General features: G+C 40.3%; 1 protein-coding gene across 2 annotated transcripts; it reads left to right on the top strand.

The window, feature by feature from the left end:
• The first annotated feature begins 1,475 nt into the window (after positions 1 to 1,475).
• On the top strand, positions 1,476 to 12,379 carry mtfp1 (mitochondrial fission process 1). Of its 2 annotated transcripts, none has more exons than XM_043715659.1 (4): positions 1,476 to 2,023; positions 7,557 to 7,720; positions 10,192 to 10,424; positions 12,081 to 12,379. In XM_043715659.1, exons 1-4 carry the CDS (start codon positions 1,960 to 1,962, stop codon positions 12,148 to 12,150), a joined length of 531 nt encoding a protein of 176 aa, XP_043571594.1. In that variant the 5' UTR covers positions 1,476 to 1,959; the 3' UTR covers positions 12,151 to 12,379. The 2 variants fall into 2 exon arrangements, with proteins under 2 accessions (XP_043571594.1, XP_043571596.1); XM_043715661.1 differs by having other exon boundaries at positions 1,489 to 2,023; positions 7,593 to 7,720.
• The last annotated feature ends 4,102 nt before the right edge of the window (positions 12,380 to 16,481 follow it).

Below are 16,481 nucleotides of genomic sequence, written 5' to 3'. Positions count from 1 at the left end.
GGTCCACTACTTTTCGTCATTTACATAAATGATTTGGATGTGAGCATGGAGGTATTGTTAATAAGTTTGCAGATGACACCAAAATTGGAGGTGTAGTGGACAGTGAGGAAGGTTACCTCAGATTACAACGGTATTTTGATCAGATGGGCCAATGAGCTGAGGAGTGGCAGATGGAGTTTATTTTAGATAAATGCGAGGTGCTGCATTTTGGGAAAGCAAATCTTAACAAGACTTATATACTTAATGATAACGGGTAAAAACAATGACTGCAGATGCTGGAAACCAGATTCTGGATTAGTGGTGCTGGATGAGCACAGCAGGTCAGGCAGCATCCAAGAAGCTTCGAAATCGACGTTTCGGGCAAATGCCCTTCATCAGGATAAGGTCCTAGGGAGTGTTGCTGAACAAAGAGACCTTGGAGTTCAAAGTTCCTTGAAAGTGGAGTCGCAGGTAGATAGGATAGTGAAGAAGGCATTTGGTATGCTTTCCTTTATTGGTCAGAGTATTGAGTACTGGAGTTGGGAAGTCATGTTGCAGCTGTACAGGATATTGGTTAGGCTACTGTTGGAATATGGCGTGCAATTCTGGGCTCCTTCCTTTTGGAAAGATGTTGTGAAACTTGAAAGGGTTCAGAAAAGATTTATCAGGATGTTGCCAGGATTGGAGGAATTGAGCTACAGGGAGAGGTTGAAGAGGCTGGTGCTGGTTTCCCTGGAGCATCGGTGGCAGAGGGCTAACCTGATAGAGGTTTATAAAATCATAAGGGGTGTGGATAGGGTAAATAGACAAGTTCTTTTCCCTGGGGTGGGAGGGGTCCAGAACTAGATGGCATAGGTTTAGGGTGAGAGGGAAAAAAATATAAAAGAGACCTATGGGGCAACGTTTTCATGCAGAGGAGTGGTGAGGCTCGTACAATTGCAATGTTCAAAAGCCATCTGGAAGGTATATGAACAGGAAGGGTTTGGAGGGATATGGTCTGGGTGGAACTAGATTGGGTTGGGATATCTGGTCAGCATGGACGAGTTGGACTGAAGGGTCTGTTTCCGTGCTGTACATCTCTACGACTGCTGATTTTCTGATCAAAATCCGGAAATTTTGATCAGATGTCCTTATGCCATCTGGACTGATTCAAGAAGGCAGCTCACCATCATCTTCTGAAAAGCTTTAAGGATGGGCAATAAGTACTGGTCCAGGCAGTAGCGAGCTGAGAGTACTGTAGTTGTAGTAGCCAAGGGACAAGTCACCTATCTAACCCGCTACCAGCGAAGATGTGTATCATGGTAGGCTTCAAGAGGAAAATGAAAACGTGGGTAAGAGACTATTTTTTTTCTCTCTTTTAAGCCATTTGAAGCAATTAGAAATATCTCGCTCGAGCCACCATCAGACTATCCCTTGACATGTTACTTTTCCACATAATTTGTAAGTACTGCATGACCGAAGAACGTGGCTGAGATGAAGGTCATCCAGAAGGGAGTTTACTGTAGTACAGGATGCTGTGTAGATTTCTCTCAGGCGCAATTATGGCAGTTACTTTGCAATTGCCGAAGGCTAACAGAATGCGTGATTTTGAAAGTTATTAAATATGCGTTGGAATGTTATAAGTATTTGCAGCCTTATTTATGGCGCACTTTAATACTGCAGGATAAATGGGAGGATCTGTTTCTGAAAGCTGACGTGTGGTTGGTCAATTCCTATCCATCTTCACAGAAAAGGGTGGGTCTGGAGACTGGAGGGAAGGAAGCATGTTTAAAATTAACCCTTTTAACAAACAGTGTTGTCAAGGCAGATTCAGCATCTTTCTGGAGCGTCTCCCCACCTCTGCTGTTTGTGTCAGAGGCGGATGTTTGCAGCTTAGTCTGGAAGACTGACAGTGACACGGGATTGGTTACATTGATTGGATACATTTTTGGTGAATGTATCAACTGCTGCGGCGCGGCTAACATCAGGATCGGGAGCACAATGAGCAAGCCTGGGGAGCAGGACAAGGTCGACGTCTATCGGGATACTTGGGTCCGTTTTCTGGGTAAGAATCAGTCAGGAAGTTGCCCCTTAAGTGTTTCGGGGGGAACGGAAGGAGAGAAACTCCAGGCTGTGCTTTAAGCCCGGTCCCATTCCAGTTCCGGGATTTTATCTTGACATCCGCGATTAAAACAGCAGCAAATCCACGCTTTTTAAAAATGAAAGTATAATTCACGCTCCGAGTGATTTTAGTTCTCAACATGGGACAATAAATAACCTTGAACAAAGTTAGTGTAAATTCCACGCCCCGCTCTGTGAGGGCGGCTGCTCACATTTCACTCTGACATACTTGCTGACTCAGAGAGAAGTCATTTTACAAACTGCTTCAATACTAGTTTCGAGTTCTGTGAAACTATCCAATGCACGGCAATATGAACCCCCACCCATCAGACGGCACTGAAGGTTACTAGAGCTGGACACTCACGTCTCAGCCGAAAATCAGGGGTCCATTAGGCAAACATGGCTAGAGCATGTGATTACAAGAGTAACAACCGTGAAATGATAGGCTAAGAAACCACCTGATAAAAGAGCAGCGCCTCGAAAGTTAGTGCTTCCAAATAAACCAGTTGGACTACAAGCTGTTGTAGTCTGATTTTTAACTTTGTACACCCCATACTAACACCGGCTCCTCTAAATCAGTGTATTTTGAAACAGCCTCACTGAGCTCCTCTTCTCCTCCCCCCCCGTTATCATTCATGCTGGTGTGAAGTATATGTAGAGGGAGTCAGATTCACTAGCTCCTTACCGCTGGGGCGTTCCCCACCAGATCTATGTGTACTCGTCTGCATAACCAAAACTTTTTTTCACTGCTTTTAACAGTGTTCTCAAACAGAAGGAAATCTGGACAATTCCTTATTTAGCAAACACGATTTTGTTGGGCAGGACAGTTTTTTGTTCAATATATTCCCATCTCCCAAGAGTGAGAGCTTAGGCCCTGATTGAGAGAGTTTAGATGCCTTTAAAAGTTAAGAATCAAAACAAAATGTCACAATAGATTCATACTTATTTATTTGTTCTGAAGAAGGATCACCAAGCTCAATGTTAATGCTGATTTCTCTTCAAGGATGCTGCGTTTCTGCAGTAATTTCTGTTTCAGTTTGCAGCAGATTCATACCTTGCGTATAACATTGGTGCAAAGTGGCTTCAGTCTAGCATTGTCGCTGAAAATGCAGGGAATGGATTGGATGCAAAGGTCTACAGTGAAGTTATACTGCCATTCCAAGCAATTTTACTTCATTTCATTATTACATACATTAACCACTGAGTCAGAATTCTGGCTATATTCACACTTCAACTACTGGCATTTTTGGAACCTCCACAACTTCACACCAACCCCATGAGCATATATCTGATTGTTATCGCTCCTCTAGTATGGTTGTCTCTTTGGTTCCTAGTTCAAAGCTGTGGAATTTTCCCTCTAAACTTTTCACCTCCCCTTCTTCCCTTTTAAGTCACTAAAGGCAGGTGCAGCAAGCTATTAAGAAGGCAAATAGCATGTTAGTCTTCCTTGCAAGAAGATCTGAGTACAGGGATAATGAGGATTTGCTTTGATCACATAGGATCTTGATTCCTTGAATAGCTTCCTTGAAGAAGCTCTCTTCCTCCCTCTACAAGGATTTCAGTGAGTCCCTCTCTCACTGCACACCACAAGTCATCTCCTCTGCCCAGAAGCCCCTCCTCCCCCAAGTCCCTCCTCCCTACCTTTTATCTTAGCCTGCTAGACACACTTTCCTTATTCCTGAAGAAGGGCTCATGCCAGAAACGTCGATTCTCCTGCTCCTTGGATGCTGCCTGACCTGCTGCGCTTTTCCAGCAACACATTTTCAGCTCTGATCTCCAGCATCTGCAGTCCTCACTTTCTCCTCTAGGATCTTGATTAGACCACATCAAGAATACTGTGTGCAGCTTTAGTCTCCTTATCTCAGGAAAGATCGAGTCATAGATTCATACAGCACAGGAACAGACCTTTTGGTCCAACGTATCCACACCAACTGGACATATTGCCAAAGACAGTGTAATGAAGATTCATCAGACTTGTTCCAGGATGGCAGGACTGTCTGGAAAGAGAGATTGGGCAAGCTGGACCTAGAGCCTTAAAGAATAGAAGTTATTTCCTTTGAATTTTAAAAATACTTAAAGAGGTGGACAGGGTAGATGCAAGTAAGACCTGAGTTGAGAGGAATTTTTTTGTACTCAGAGGGTTGTTAACATTTGGAAATCTCTATCACAGAGATCAGCAGAAGCTCATTCTTTGAGAATATTTAAGTTACAGATTGATAAGTTTCTGATTATTAGTGGCATACTATGGTTTTGGGGCAGGAAAAGGCACTAAAGTGTTCGATTAGCCATAATTGTACTGATTGGTGGGGGAGGTTTGATGGACAGAATGGCCAATTACTTTCCTATGTTCCTGATATGGCTTGTATTTCATATTGTTATATAATGCTCTTGTAAAGCATCTTGGACCGGTTTATCATCTGACAAGTGCATTTAAATGTATGTTGTTTTATTGTGCTGATCTTTAGATAAAACGTTAAAAATTGTTGCATACACAGACCTCTTTCAATGTATTAAAACTCCTGGATGTATAGAAGCTGTAAAACCAAGATCTTTAAAAAGAAGGATTACGGCTAAAGTGAAATTTCCTTGCGAAATTAACTATTTGCAACCAAGGCTATTAGTCAAGCTCAAAGGTGGATTTGTGGGTAAATTCTCAGAAATGGATTGTAAATTGTTCATTGGGTAGTAATCAGCTGCCACTTGTTGGAAAAATTTTGTTTGAGTAGGGATGATACCAAACTGGATGTCCCAAAAATTGTTAGGAGGACTAACCAATGCAAACTAGTTATATGTGCAAGTAATCATAGAAAACTAGGAAGGATAATGAAATCAGAAAGACACAAAAAAAAAGCCAAAACTTCATCCAAATCAGTGTCAGGTACTGCAGGAAAAGAGGAAGCATATATAACCGATACATTACATTGGAATGGATATACTGTATTAAAGTTGAAAGTCAAGCTGGTAAAAATCGATTTTCAACATGGCCAACCAATGAGGAGCAGTAATCAACAAAATCAATAGAATGCTGAACCATATTAGCAGAAAGATAGGTTCACAAGAGGAAGCCATAGTCTTGTCAGAGAACATCATGAATACTGTTTCTAGCTGTGATCACCCAGATACAAGGGAGATGTGTGTGTACTGGGTGTATGCAAACATAAGCGCTGTGTGGGTATTCCTAAAAGCATTGGCCTGAGTTTGAAAGATGTCCAAGAGATGATCTAATTAAAGTGTATAAAGAACAGAGTGTATATGGGCTCTGTGGTGCAATAGTAGTGTCCTTAACTCTGGGCTAGAAGGTGTGTCATTAACCAGTTGAACAGGTTGATTTAAAAGATATTTATAACATATTGCACAATGATATTATGTATAGGAGAATACCAGCACTAGAAAATCACTTAAGCAATTTGCATGAATATTTCAAGGGGACACATAGGAAAGACAAGTTGAGGTCGATGTCAGGAAATTATTCATTACTGCTTGAAAGAGCTGTATAACTTAGTCCCACACTGAAGTTTTTTTTCCCCAGGAACACTGAAAATTAATTTTTAAATACATGTCTGAGTTCCAATGACATCTGATTTCATCACTCTTTCAGGTAGTGCATTCTGGATCTCAACAAAACTCTAGACTTTTGTCAATTATTTTAAACCTAGGACCTCCGGATACTTCACAGTACACCTGTGCTGTAAGAACAATCTCAGTTTCTCCGATCCCTTTACCAAATCTTTAACTGATCTCCCATATCCCTGGTATTATTCTTGGTATTATTCTGTCCAAGATTTTAGCATTCATTTGCAAGTGTAGTATCCACAATTGTTCACAATAGCCCAGTTGAAGTCTAACAGAGACTTGTATAGGTTTAACATGGCTTTCTTGATTTTGTGTTCAGTGCCTCTGTTTACAAAGCAAATATCTCACAAGCTTTCCTGACTGCCTTATCATCTTGCTCTGTCACCTTCAAAAGTTTGTGAATATGTTTCCTCAGGTCCTGCTTCTTTTGTATCTCAATCAGAATGGTATAATTTGGATTATATCAGCTCTCTGTGTTATTGCTCTTGAAATGCATCATTACACAATTATCCACATTAAATTCCATCTATTATCTGCCCAGGTTTTCAATTTTATCTTGAGTGGTTTCAAGTGTGCTACTATTATTGTCAAGTTTTTTTTATCATCTGCAAACTTTGTTGTACTACACAGGGAAGGGTTTAGAGGGATATGAACCAAATGCTGGCAATGGGACTAGGTCATATTGGGATGACTGGTCAGTGTGGACAAGTTGGACCAAAAGGTCTGTTTCCATGCTGTATGAATCTATATACCCAAATCAAGCCACTGTTAGTATAGATAACATGAAAAGGAGTTGTAATCCTGACACTGGGCAACCTCGATTCCAATCAGAAAAACGTAGTCAATTGCAGAATGCAAGATCATAGTTTTTTATCATTTGTTTAGCAATGTTGTAGGGTTTCCTGACCTGTTGCAGCATTTTAATTTTTTTTATGTTGAACAAAAATCTAGTTTCTGATGTTTTTTCTTTGTTCAGAAAATGAATATCTGTGGCTTAGGTTTAGTAGTAAATCCAACTGTAAAGAACTTTCAAATCTTTTATGTAAATATATACTTTCTCCTTAAGCATCAATGGTTTGCATTATGAAACTAATAATGCGTATGGCTGTATGCCACCAGTAGCTTTTCCATGTGTACTGGCTGGTTGCATTATCTGGGAGAGATAGCTGATGTCTATAGGCTTCTGTAGACAATGGTAGCACCTGTGGTTCCGAGGGCTTGCATACTGGTCTTGAATAACCTGTATGAAGGGCCTACATTGCAAGCAAAAGTACTTTTTAAAGTAACTGAAACCATAATGTGTAACTTCTTTTTCAATATTTGCTCAAGAAATGCATTCTACAATATGAAAGAAATGAAACGGAAGAAGTTTAAATCACTATTATTTCATCCCCAGAATATCCCTTTGCAATGGGAGGAAATAAAGCTTATTTCAATAAAATGTTGGTGAGTTGATAATGCTACCAATAATGTGCATATTACATTTAATAAAATGTTGAAAAATGCAGTTGATATCAGCATTGAAGATCATGTCAACCCATGGAATTAGAACCTTTCCAAATCCTTGGACAGCACATCCTCCATGACAGTGATCTTATCACAAACAAAAACAGAAATAGCTGAAGAAACTCAGCAGGTCTGACAGCATCTATGGAAAGAAAGCAGAGTTAATGTTTTCAAGCCTGGTGGCTCTTCATCTGTTGACTTTTGCCAGCAATTTCTGTTTTTGCTTCAAATCTCAGGCATCCACGATGGTTTGTTTTATTTTAGTCACTATATCACCTCAGGTCCAGAGTGATCAGGAGACCAGATGGACTAGCTGTGCAGAGGGGGGCCTTGTGAAAGACCTGCAAGCGTAAAGGAGAGCAGACTGAATTTTTTGAACATACTACTTTTTTTTTTAGTAACTTGTCTGATATTTCAACTCTTTGGTGGTTCAGGATATGCTAATGAAGTTGGTGAAGCTTTCCGGGCACTAGTTCCTGTAGGACTGGTCTGGGCTACTTATGGCATATCAACTGCATATGTTACAGCTGATGCAGTTGACAAGGGGAAGAAAGCAGCTGTTGTAAGTACAAATTTTAACATAATTTCGCTCTGCTCACTATACATCTATCAATGTTACACTTTAAATTAGGATAGTTTGGAAGAGCTTTCAATACTTCCTGCTAGAGGACTATTTGGCCATCTAAGAATGAGACAAAAGTGAGGCTCCTAATGTGTGTGTGGGGCTACTGTTCCACGTTCTTATTTGGTTGAAGGTCAGGTTGTATATCAGATACTACTTATTAAGTAAGCTTTGCTAAAACTTCACTTCTGATACAATAAGCTGCAATGCTGAGAAAAGAATGACCAGGAAGCTGGTTAGATCTGACTTTTGCAGTGGGTGACCCTGTTAAAGGTATTTACACATAAATTAGAACATCTGTTGGATGATCGACCTCATCATTCCTGAATAGTTTTTCTTTCTGGTGAGATTCAAGGAACTAGAGAATGGTCATGGGACAGGAAGCTGTTTATCCTATCCCATCTCTGCTAATTCTTGATAATGCAGCATGTGGCTCTACAGTTGCTGATGAATCACAATTCAGATCATAGTCTTTCCATTCCAGTTTCTCTCCCTCCAAAATACTTCTACTGAAAACTATTGTGTTTTATTTGGCCAGAACTAAAGTGATTTTAACAGCATGGAAAAAGGCCCTTCAGCCCATGATATGCATGCTGGTCATCTATTCGAATCGCATTTTCTCACGCTTGACCCAAGACTTATATGTTTCAAGTGCTCATCTAAATACTTCATAAATGTCTTGATGATTCCTGCCTCTACCATCCTTGCCCCATACATGTATTTGAATGATTGCACTTAGAGAAAGGAAAGTTTGGAGAATCCAAATGGTTCAAGATACTTGCCATTATATGTATAAAAAGGATAGGTTAACCATCATTTTAATTTTACTATTTTGTAGAAACTGTTCATAGTGAAATCCTGGAGTCTGTTTTATGAACGGATAAGACTTTTTTAGACTTTGTTTTTCAGACTATTCAAAAGCTATCAATGACTTATTAGAGATCTTAACAAGTGTACTTCCTTTTTATAAAATCCATTTAATACATGTTTTTTGGAACAATAGTAAAAGGTGATTATGGATTCTGCTTGTGGAGGTGCTCCAATTTCCTCCCACAGACCAAAGATCTGCAGGTCAGATGAATCGGTCACGCTAAATTTCCCATCGTGTCCAAGGATGTGCAGACTAGGTGGGTTAGCTATGAGGAAATGAGGGTTACAGATGTAGGGTAGGGGGTTGGCAATGGGGGTGGGAAGCTCTTCAGAGGGTCAGTGTGAACTCAATGAGCCAAATGACCTGCTATCACACTGTAGGGAATTCTATGATTTTATAAGTGACAACTCTATTTTCAACTTGCAATTCCAGAAGTCAGTTTGCTGGCTAAAACTTCGTACTGCAGAGGTTTAGAGTCAGGCTCTACTGTTGGAGATTATCATTTATTACTTTTGCCTTTTTTTTGTGCCTGTGTATTACATACCTATTTTTTCCTTTCCCTACATTAGCTCTCCCTTATAATGTACTGCTATCCCAGTGCAGTTTTTCTTGCTGATTTATAGTTTAGTTAAAATTTACTGCACCTGCACAATGTCCACTACCTATCACTCCAGCTTGACCAAATCAGCACTTAAACCCAGTTTTATGCATAATAACTTGATACAACACAAACTGTATTTATTATAGTTAAAATATTCCCATAAAACAACATTCCTATAGTGTAGGATGCATTTAGATTTTGATAGTATGTGTGAAGAATATTTAAAACTGCCGAGGAGAGTTTTATTTAAAGAATGCTGTGTATAGAAATGGTCACTCTGGAAATTTCCTTCCATAAAAGTTAACTCTGATTCAGTGGTCATGAGGTTTTCACTAATGCTGTACATTGCAATGCTGCTCCCTGCAAGAAGAGTAAGTACAATAATAGGCGTCAGTACAATGTGTTGTTCAGAGACAGGCCTGATGATAACTTGTTTTTATATTGAGTCACAGAGCTTTAGCTCTGATTCCTTAAGTCAGCTGTGCTATCTTCGACTGAGGATTGTAATCTGGGCCACAGCCAACCCATAAGCAGTACACTGACATATTGAGCAGCCTGTAGTTTAAACCACATCTCAACAAGAAAACTGCACTGTGATAGCAGGACTAGAGTACATTATCTAGGGGAGAGCGAGTGGAGGCAAGGGAAAGAAACAGATAGGTAAGACGTAAACAGGCACAAACGCAATAAGTGTAAGTGATGATGATAAACTCCAACAGCAAAGAGTGACTCTAAACTTCTGCAATATACCAAAGCATGGTGTAGCTTTGAATCTCATTCTTCCCAATCCTCTAAGATTATCAGATATGAGTGTGTTCCCAAGTGTAGGTCTGCACTTAAGACTCTTTTAAAATTTAAAACTGCAAATTTAAGATTTTAAGTTTCTTTTCAATAACTGCACAAGGTCCTAATAATTCTCGCTCTACCACCCCCACTTAGGCTCATGGAGACAAACCTGGAAAAACAATGACTGTCAGTGTCGCTGTGGTGGATACGTTCATCTGGCAAGCATTGGCCTCAGTTATAATTCCAGGATTCACCATCAATCGATTATGTGCAGCTTCCCTTTTCTTACTTCGGAAAACTACAAGGTGGCCACTGCCTGTGAGAAAGTGGACGACAACTGCTATTGGCCTGTCTGCCATCCCAGTCATTATAACTCCTATTGACCGGTAAGCCCTTGTCTTGGATGGTAACAGTTAAGTGTTTCAGACTTTCTAACTGGTTTAAAAACACTGGTGGTTCGTGGATTAATTGCACATGAACCAAAGCATTAGCTGCTTGAGGTGCCAAACTGGAGAAGTATTCTGATGATCCAGAAAGCAAGGTGCTTAAGGCTCATCTAAGTAATCTTGCTCCCATGAGTAGCTTTTGGTTTGCAAAACTCACATTCAAAGTAGGAGACTTTTTAACAATGCTTATTGAATCTCTAACATTTGACAGAGCTAATCACCAAATGGTTAAATTTTGCTTTGTCTTTAGCCCAAAGTTGTAGATTCATTTGAACAGTCGTCCCAGTGAAATTAATTATTGATGTTAATGAGACCATTTTTCAGTGACACCGAGGACATGCAGTAGTTCATGTTAATGAACAAAGTTGTAAGTTTCTGTTATGAGTCTGACAAATGGTTTCTTAAAGACCAAATGCTAAAAGTGGTATTGCCTTCACATTGATAATGGTAAACACACACTGTTTGATAAGAGGATTTGTGGTCAAATTTCATAAATTTTGCATATTTTAGAAAGACAAGTTTCCACAAAACTGCTATTTCTCATAAATTTTCAGTAGTAATTACAGAGCTGTATTTAGATAGGCGTTGAAATTTTAAGTAATGAATGGAGCTCTCCTTATCAATGGATTGATGACTTGGTTTTCCAAACACAGTAGGGAATCGGTTTAATGTTAGAAACTGCTACCCTTGCCATTGAACTGAGCTTGCATGTTATCTTAGCACTTGCACTTTGCCGTTTCTATTTTGGCAAACCTTGCAGCAGGACATAGACTGCAGACACCCCTGATCTCCTCCTCACTGTAGCTGCACTGTACAAATGCTGAGAACTAGACTTGTACTACAGTGGTAGGTTTACTAAGTCAAGAGCAGATTCTTTCTGTTTTGGATCCAGTAAGACTTAAGCCATAGGGCCTCAGCTTACAGGTTGAGTTTCAATCCCATGTCCTCGTAGAAGCCACTCATGGTCTTGTCATAAATCATTTGACTGTTTAACTACTTTTGTATACACAAGGTTAATTTTAATCCTACCTCTTGGTAGAAATTAGGCAATGGGGCAGTTAGTACCAACCAGCTTTGCTATCCTCTTGAAACTCACCCTCTCCTGTAATCCTGTTGGGTCTAGTTCGTTAGACATATTCAAGAGGGAGCTGGATGTGGCCCTTGCATGATCAGTCATGATCATATTGATTGGTGATGCAGGCTCGAAGCGCTGAATGGTCCACTCCTGCAGCTATTTTCTATGACCCTATTCTGCAAGGTTCAGAGGTGGCTGCTTATAACCAAAATGTGCCATATGAACTTGTGAAATGAAATCTGATCGTGGAATGTGATTGGCTCCAGATTAAAATGCAATGATGAGGCTTTCTTGCTAGGTGTAAGCAAGTTGAAAATTAGCAGCAGGGAGATAGATGTAAGTCTTTCTAGAGGCAGCAGTGACTTGCTGGAATGACAGATGGAACCATGCAAGGGTTAGGAATAAAGGAAGCAAGTCTGGTAAAGCAACATGCCTGATAATGTTTTTAAATCTTGTGCTGATGTGATTCCTTCCATAAGCCATTTTCCAGTTCATTAACACATTCCCATTATGCTTTGCAGGTCTGTGGACTTTCTTTTGGATTCTACATTAAGAAAGTTATATGGATCAGAAGAAAAACACAAACCGTAACCAAAGGCAATTGGAACTGTAGCCAGTTTAATATTTGTGTACGTTGTAAAGCTTTAAATTACATTGCAAAGCAATGAACCCTGTACTCCAACTCTGGAGAACTAGTCTCCATTTTTAAGACGATGGGCTTTAGATGCTGGAAAGTAGATGCTTGTTTGTCTTTGTAACTACATTGCTGTACAATATTGATTTTGTGCAGGAAAATTGAAAACATCTTTACACACACTCACACTCACTCACTGAATCCTTCAAGAATTGAGTGGTTAGAGAATGATTTTGAATATCACTATTATATTGAATTAAATGAGTATTCCTAAAATTAGAGATGTCAAGTGACCCAAGGATGGTTACCCAACACCTTGGTGGGTACACTTAGTTTATGGAAAAAATATACATCATATTTCACTATTTTAAAACTACATTTGTAAAGCATTCATTGGTCAGAACACACTTCCTGTGCTTTGTGGGTATAGAAACACAACTTGAGGAAAGTGCTCCTCTGTCTCCTTTACCTTCACAGTAGCTCCAAAATCCAATGCAACATAACACTGGTGTTGCCTGGAGATAAGAATTGGATAGGTCTACTCTGTAATAATCAACCTTTCTCTCGGAGAAACTAGATCTCAATCTGTGCCACAGCACAAGTAAGACCCATGTCATGCCTCCGATAAAACAGTTGAGCACAAAATAGTCCATTGGGGTGAAGCTATAGAAGTTTATAAAATCATGAGGTGTAAAGATAGGGTTACTGGTAAATATCTTTTCCCTAGGATGAGGCATTTCAAAACCAGGGAACATATTTTTAAGGTGAGAGGACTTCTAAAAAAGATGAGGGGCACTTTTTTTACACCAAGGGTGGTTCACATGTGAAATGACCTTCCTGAGGAAGTGGTGGATGCAGGCATAGATCTAACATTTAAAAGACACTTCGATAAGTACATGAATGCCAGGAGAGATAGGTCATAGAGATGTACAGCATGGAAACAGACCCTTCAATACAACTCAACCGTGCCAACCAGATATCCTAAAATAATCTACTCCCATTTGCCTATAGTCCTCTAAACCTTTCCTATTCATATACCCATCCAGATACCTTTTAAATGTTGTAATTGTACCAGCTCCATCACTTCCTCTGGCAGCTCATTCCATACACGGAACACCCTCTGCGTGAAAAATTTGCCCCTCGAGTCCCTTTTAAATCTTTCCCCTCCCCTTAACCAATGCCCTCTAGTTTTGGACTTGCCCACCCTAGGAAAAGACCTTGTCTACTTACCATATACATGCCACTCATGATTTTATAAACCTCTGTAAGGTCAGCCCTCTTCTTCCAACACTCCAGGGAAAATAGCCCAGCCTATTCAGGCAGGTGGGACTAGTTTAGTTTGGGATTATGTTCAGAATGGACTGGTCGGACCGAAGAGTCGGTTTGTGATGTAGGTCTCTGATTATTAATGAAGTAGTTTCAGTGGCAGTAGTATTTAATTGAGATAGATACAGTATACCAAACTATATTATATCTCACAAGGATTTGCATAATATTCTAAATGAAAAAGATAGTTCTCAAAACAGTATTATCACTTGAGTTGGTCAATGAGTAGTATTGAGATAGTAGTGTTTTTGTCATATGTTATAAAGCTGCACCTATCGCCTTGGGACTTACTGGCAATAGTGTCAAAGAAATGAAATATCTCAGTAGAATTAGAAATTTTTTTAAAAAAATTTCAAAAGATCCTACTCCAGTCACTTTTCACACTTTAAGCTTCTGGTCACTTAAGGGCATATGAGAGTCCGAGAGATAATTCTCTCAAAGTTCAACTTAAATGGACACAACAACAAATCTGCCCAACTTACATCAGTTTCATGGCAATATTCCCTAAGAAATACCAGTCAGGACATTTGAAAGCAGGATACAGGACAGAAACTACCTCTTGTACTTCTTGTACAGTTCTGGACTTTGGTCTTGTGTTGTTATTTTCTAGCCTTGTTACTCTATCTGATTTCCAAAATCAATTCTTTGGATCCTGAGTGAGAACTCTATTAGTGAGTTACTTTATCATATGAGCAACACTGAATTTTTGTGAAATGGGTGCCAGGACATTAAATGAGGTGTGAACTTGAAATAACTAGAAGATCTCAGCTGCACAAATTCACTACTGTCTACGTGTAGACTAAAATAGAATTAACTCACTTGTGCAAAGCTAATTCATTCGGATATAATGTTGTATGACAACACTGAATCTTGCCCCCAATCTTGTATAATTGAAGTGGGTGTCCCAGGGGTGTATCATGCAAGTCATTGGACTTGCAAGATCCTCACAGCCTAGACTTGAGTGAATAATGCTCACTTGGTTGAGGTGCAATGTAAAAAGTGCCCTTGAGATCTTACCTGAGCAAGAATCATGAGTGGCTAATGTGATAAAGTTGAACTTGAGGTGTTGGGTGAATGACTGCTTCATGCTTTAAAATAATGAAGTAGTTATTTTAAAAACAACAATAAAAAGTATCAGGACTAAAAAAATGAAGTAGCACCAGTCTTTACGGGCTAAAGTCATCTTTGTAATTTGAAGCACCAGAGAGAAGAGAAAATTGGCAATAAAAGCATTAAACACTCACCATACTGTCACTGTAGCATATTCAGTAACTTGCTCTAGAATAATGTTGGCAAACCAACTGAAGAGAGATCCAACTATTTCTTTGTCTGACCAATGATATTTGGCAGGAAGGACAAAGACATTAGAGTGAACGTTGATATTTGTGTGGGTTCGGAGGGGGAAAACAAGAGAAAGGAGGTGGAATGATTTCAGTATGGAGGAAGCCAATTTATTCCATAATTAGCTTGGAATAAGTCCAACCACATGTATCAATGATGACCCATCGCTGACTTAATGTTGATCCATTGTTGCTACTGTGGTTTGTGTTAGCCATGGAACATCAAAGACAGTCACTTCACTTGGACCTATTCTGCTGCGTTGCAGTACACTTTGAACTGTGCTTGGAAACACTGTTGCACGTGTTCAGTTGTGCTCACATTTGTGTACAGGCAGAGTACCTGTAAAATGTCATAGGTCCAGTGAAATCTCGAGGTTTAGCATATAGTTTGCATGTGAACAAAAACCAGGGCTACATTAAAAAAAACTGGACGGGGGATCCAAGATGGCAGCGACCTAGCAAGTCTGAGTCTACAGTACTCCTCCCAAGACTTGGGCAAAGTGGGTCACCCACCCCCACCACACTCACCAAATCATTTAAAATAGTTTTTATTTAATGTAATTAGTTGTTTAATTCAATTAGTAATTAATTGAATTTAAACAATTTAATCTCCAGTAAAAATGACTAAAGGGAAGGGAGCCCGCAGCTCTCAGCAAGCAGGAACCCCTCCCCCACCCTCTCCAGCTGCAGCAGAGGCATCCGCAGCCGCCCCGGGGGACTTACCTACGGTGTCGAGCCTTGTGGAAATCATCTCCAAACTCGAAGCGAAGATCGACGCTTTTTTGAAGAATCCCGAAGCCAATGGGACTCACTCTCGGCCGCGCTGCAAAAGCACGGCCGAGACACCAAGGAAATCGAGCGCTGAGTTGGAGGGGCGGAGCTAAAGGCCGCGACCTCCGGAACTACAACACAATCGGCCCTGGATCAGGTCCGGACTCTCGAACAGTGAGTCTGGACCTTAGAGAATCACATTGAAGACCTCGAAAATCGAGGTCGTCGAAAAAATATTCGTTTGCTGGGCCTTCCCGAATGGGAAGAGGAAGGCCAGCTTACAGCGTTCCTTGAACAGTGGCTGCCACAGCTGTTAAATCTGGAGGCTGGATCAGGCCAGGTAAGGGTGGAATGGGCCTACCGAGTTGCAATACACTGGCCTGGCTCGAACCAGCGCCCACGCCCGGTCCTGTTCTGGCTGCAGAGCTACAGGGAGAGGCAGATACACTTAGAAGCCTCCAGAAATCTTGGAAAAGATCCCCAAGCTATGATCTATAAAGGATCCAAGATCATGTTATTCCAGGACTTTTCCCCAGCCTTGGTCCAAAAGAGGAAGGCATTCGATGAGGCGAAGAAGTGTTTAAGGGACTTAAATATTCAGTACTCCTTACGCTACCCAGCGACGCTACGCTTTAACCATGAAGGGTCCGTGTATAACTTCGGATCGCCAGAAAAGGCTAAGGAATTTTTGGACTCTCTTAGATAAATTGTAAGAGATAATTGATGTTGGTTTGCTTTCCCCCCACTCCGGTTTACATCCTCCCCTCCCTTTTTTTTTAATATATTAATCCCTTTTCTTTTTACCTTACTGTTTAATATTATCTTGGGGGGTGGGGAGAGGGATTTATTTA

The sequence above is a fragment of the Chiloscyllium plagiosum genome, chromosome 25 (assembly GCF_004010195.1).
Source record: "Chiloscyllium plagiosum isolate BGI_BamShark_2017 chromosome 25, ASM401019v2, whole genome shotgun sequence".
Taxonomy (NCBI): Eukaryota; Metazoa; Chordata; class Chondrichthyes; order Orectolobiformes; family Hemiscylliidae; genus Chiloscyllium; species Chiloscyllium plagiosum.
This window is presented reverse-complemented; position numbering and strand designations above follow the sequence as displayed.

Excerpts from the sequence above, each read along its gene's own strand:
- mtfp1 (XM_043715659.1), top strand. The coding sequence starts at position 1,960 with ATGAGCAAGCCTGGGGAGCAGGACAAGGTCGACGTCTATCGGGATACT. Across the intron at positions 2,024-7,556 it reads TACTTGGGTCCGTTTTCTGG|TAACTTGTCTGATATTTCAA; the intron begins GTAAGAATCAGT and ends TTTTTTTTTTAG. Across the intron at positions 7,721-10,191 it reads AGGGGAAGAAAGCAGCTGTT|GCTCATGGAGACAAACCTGG; the intron begins GTAAGTACAAAT and ends ACCCCCACTTAG.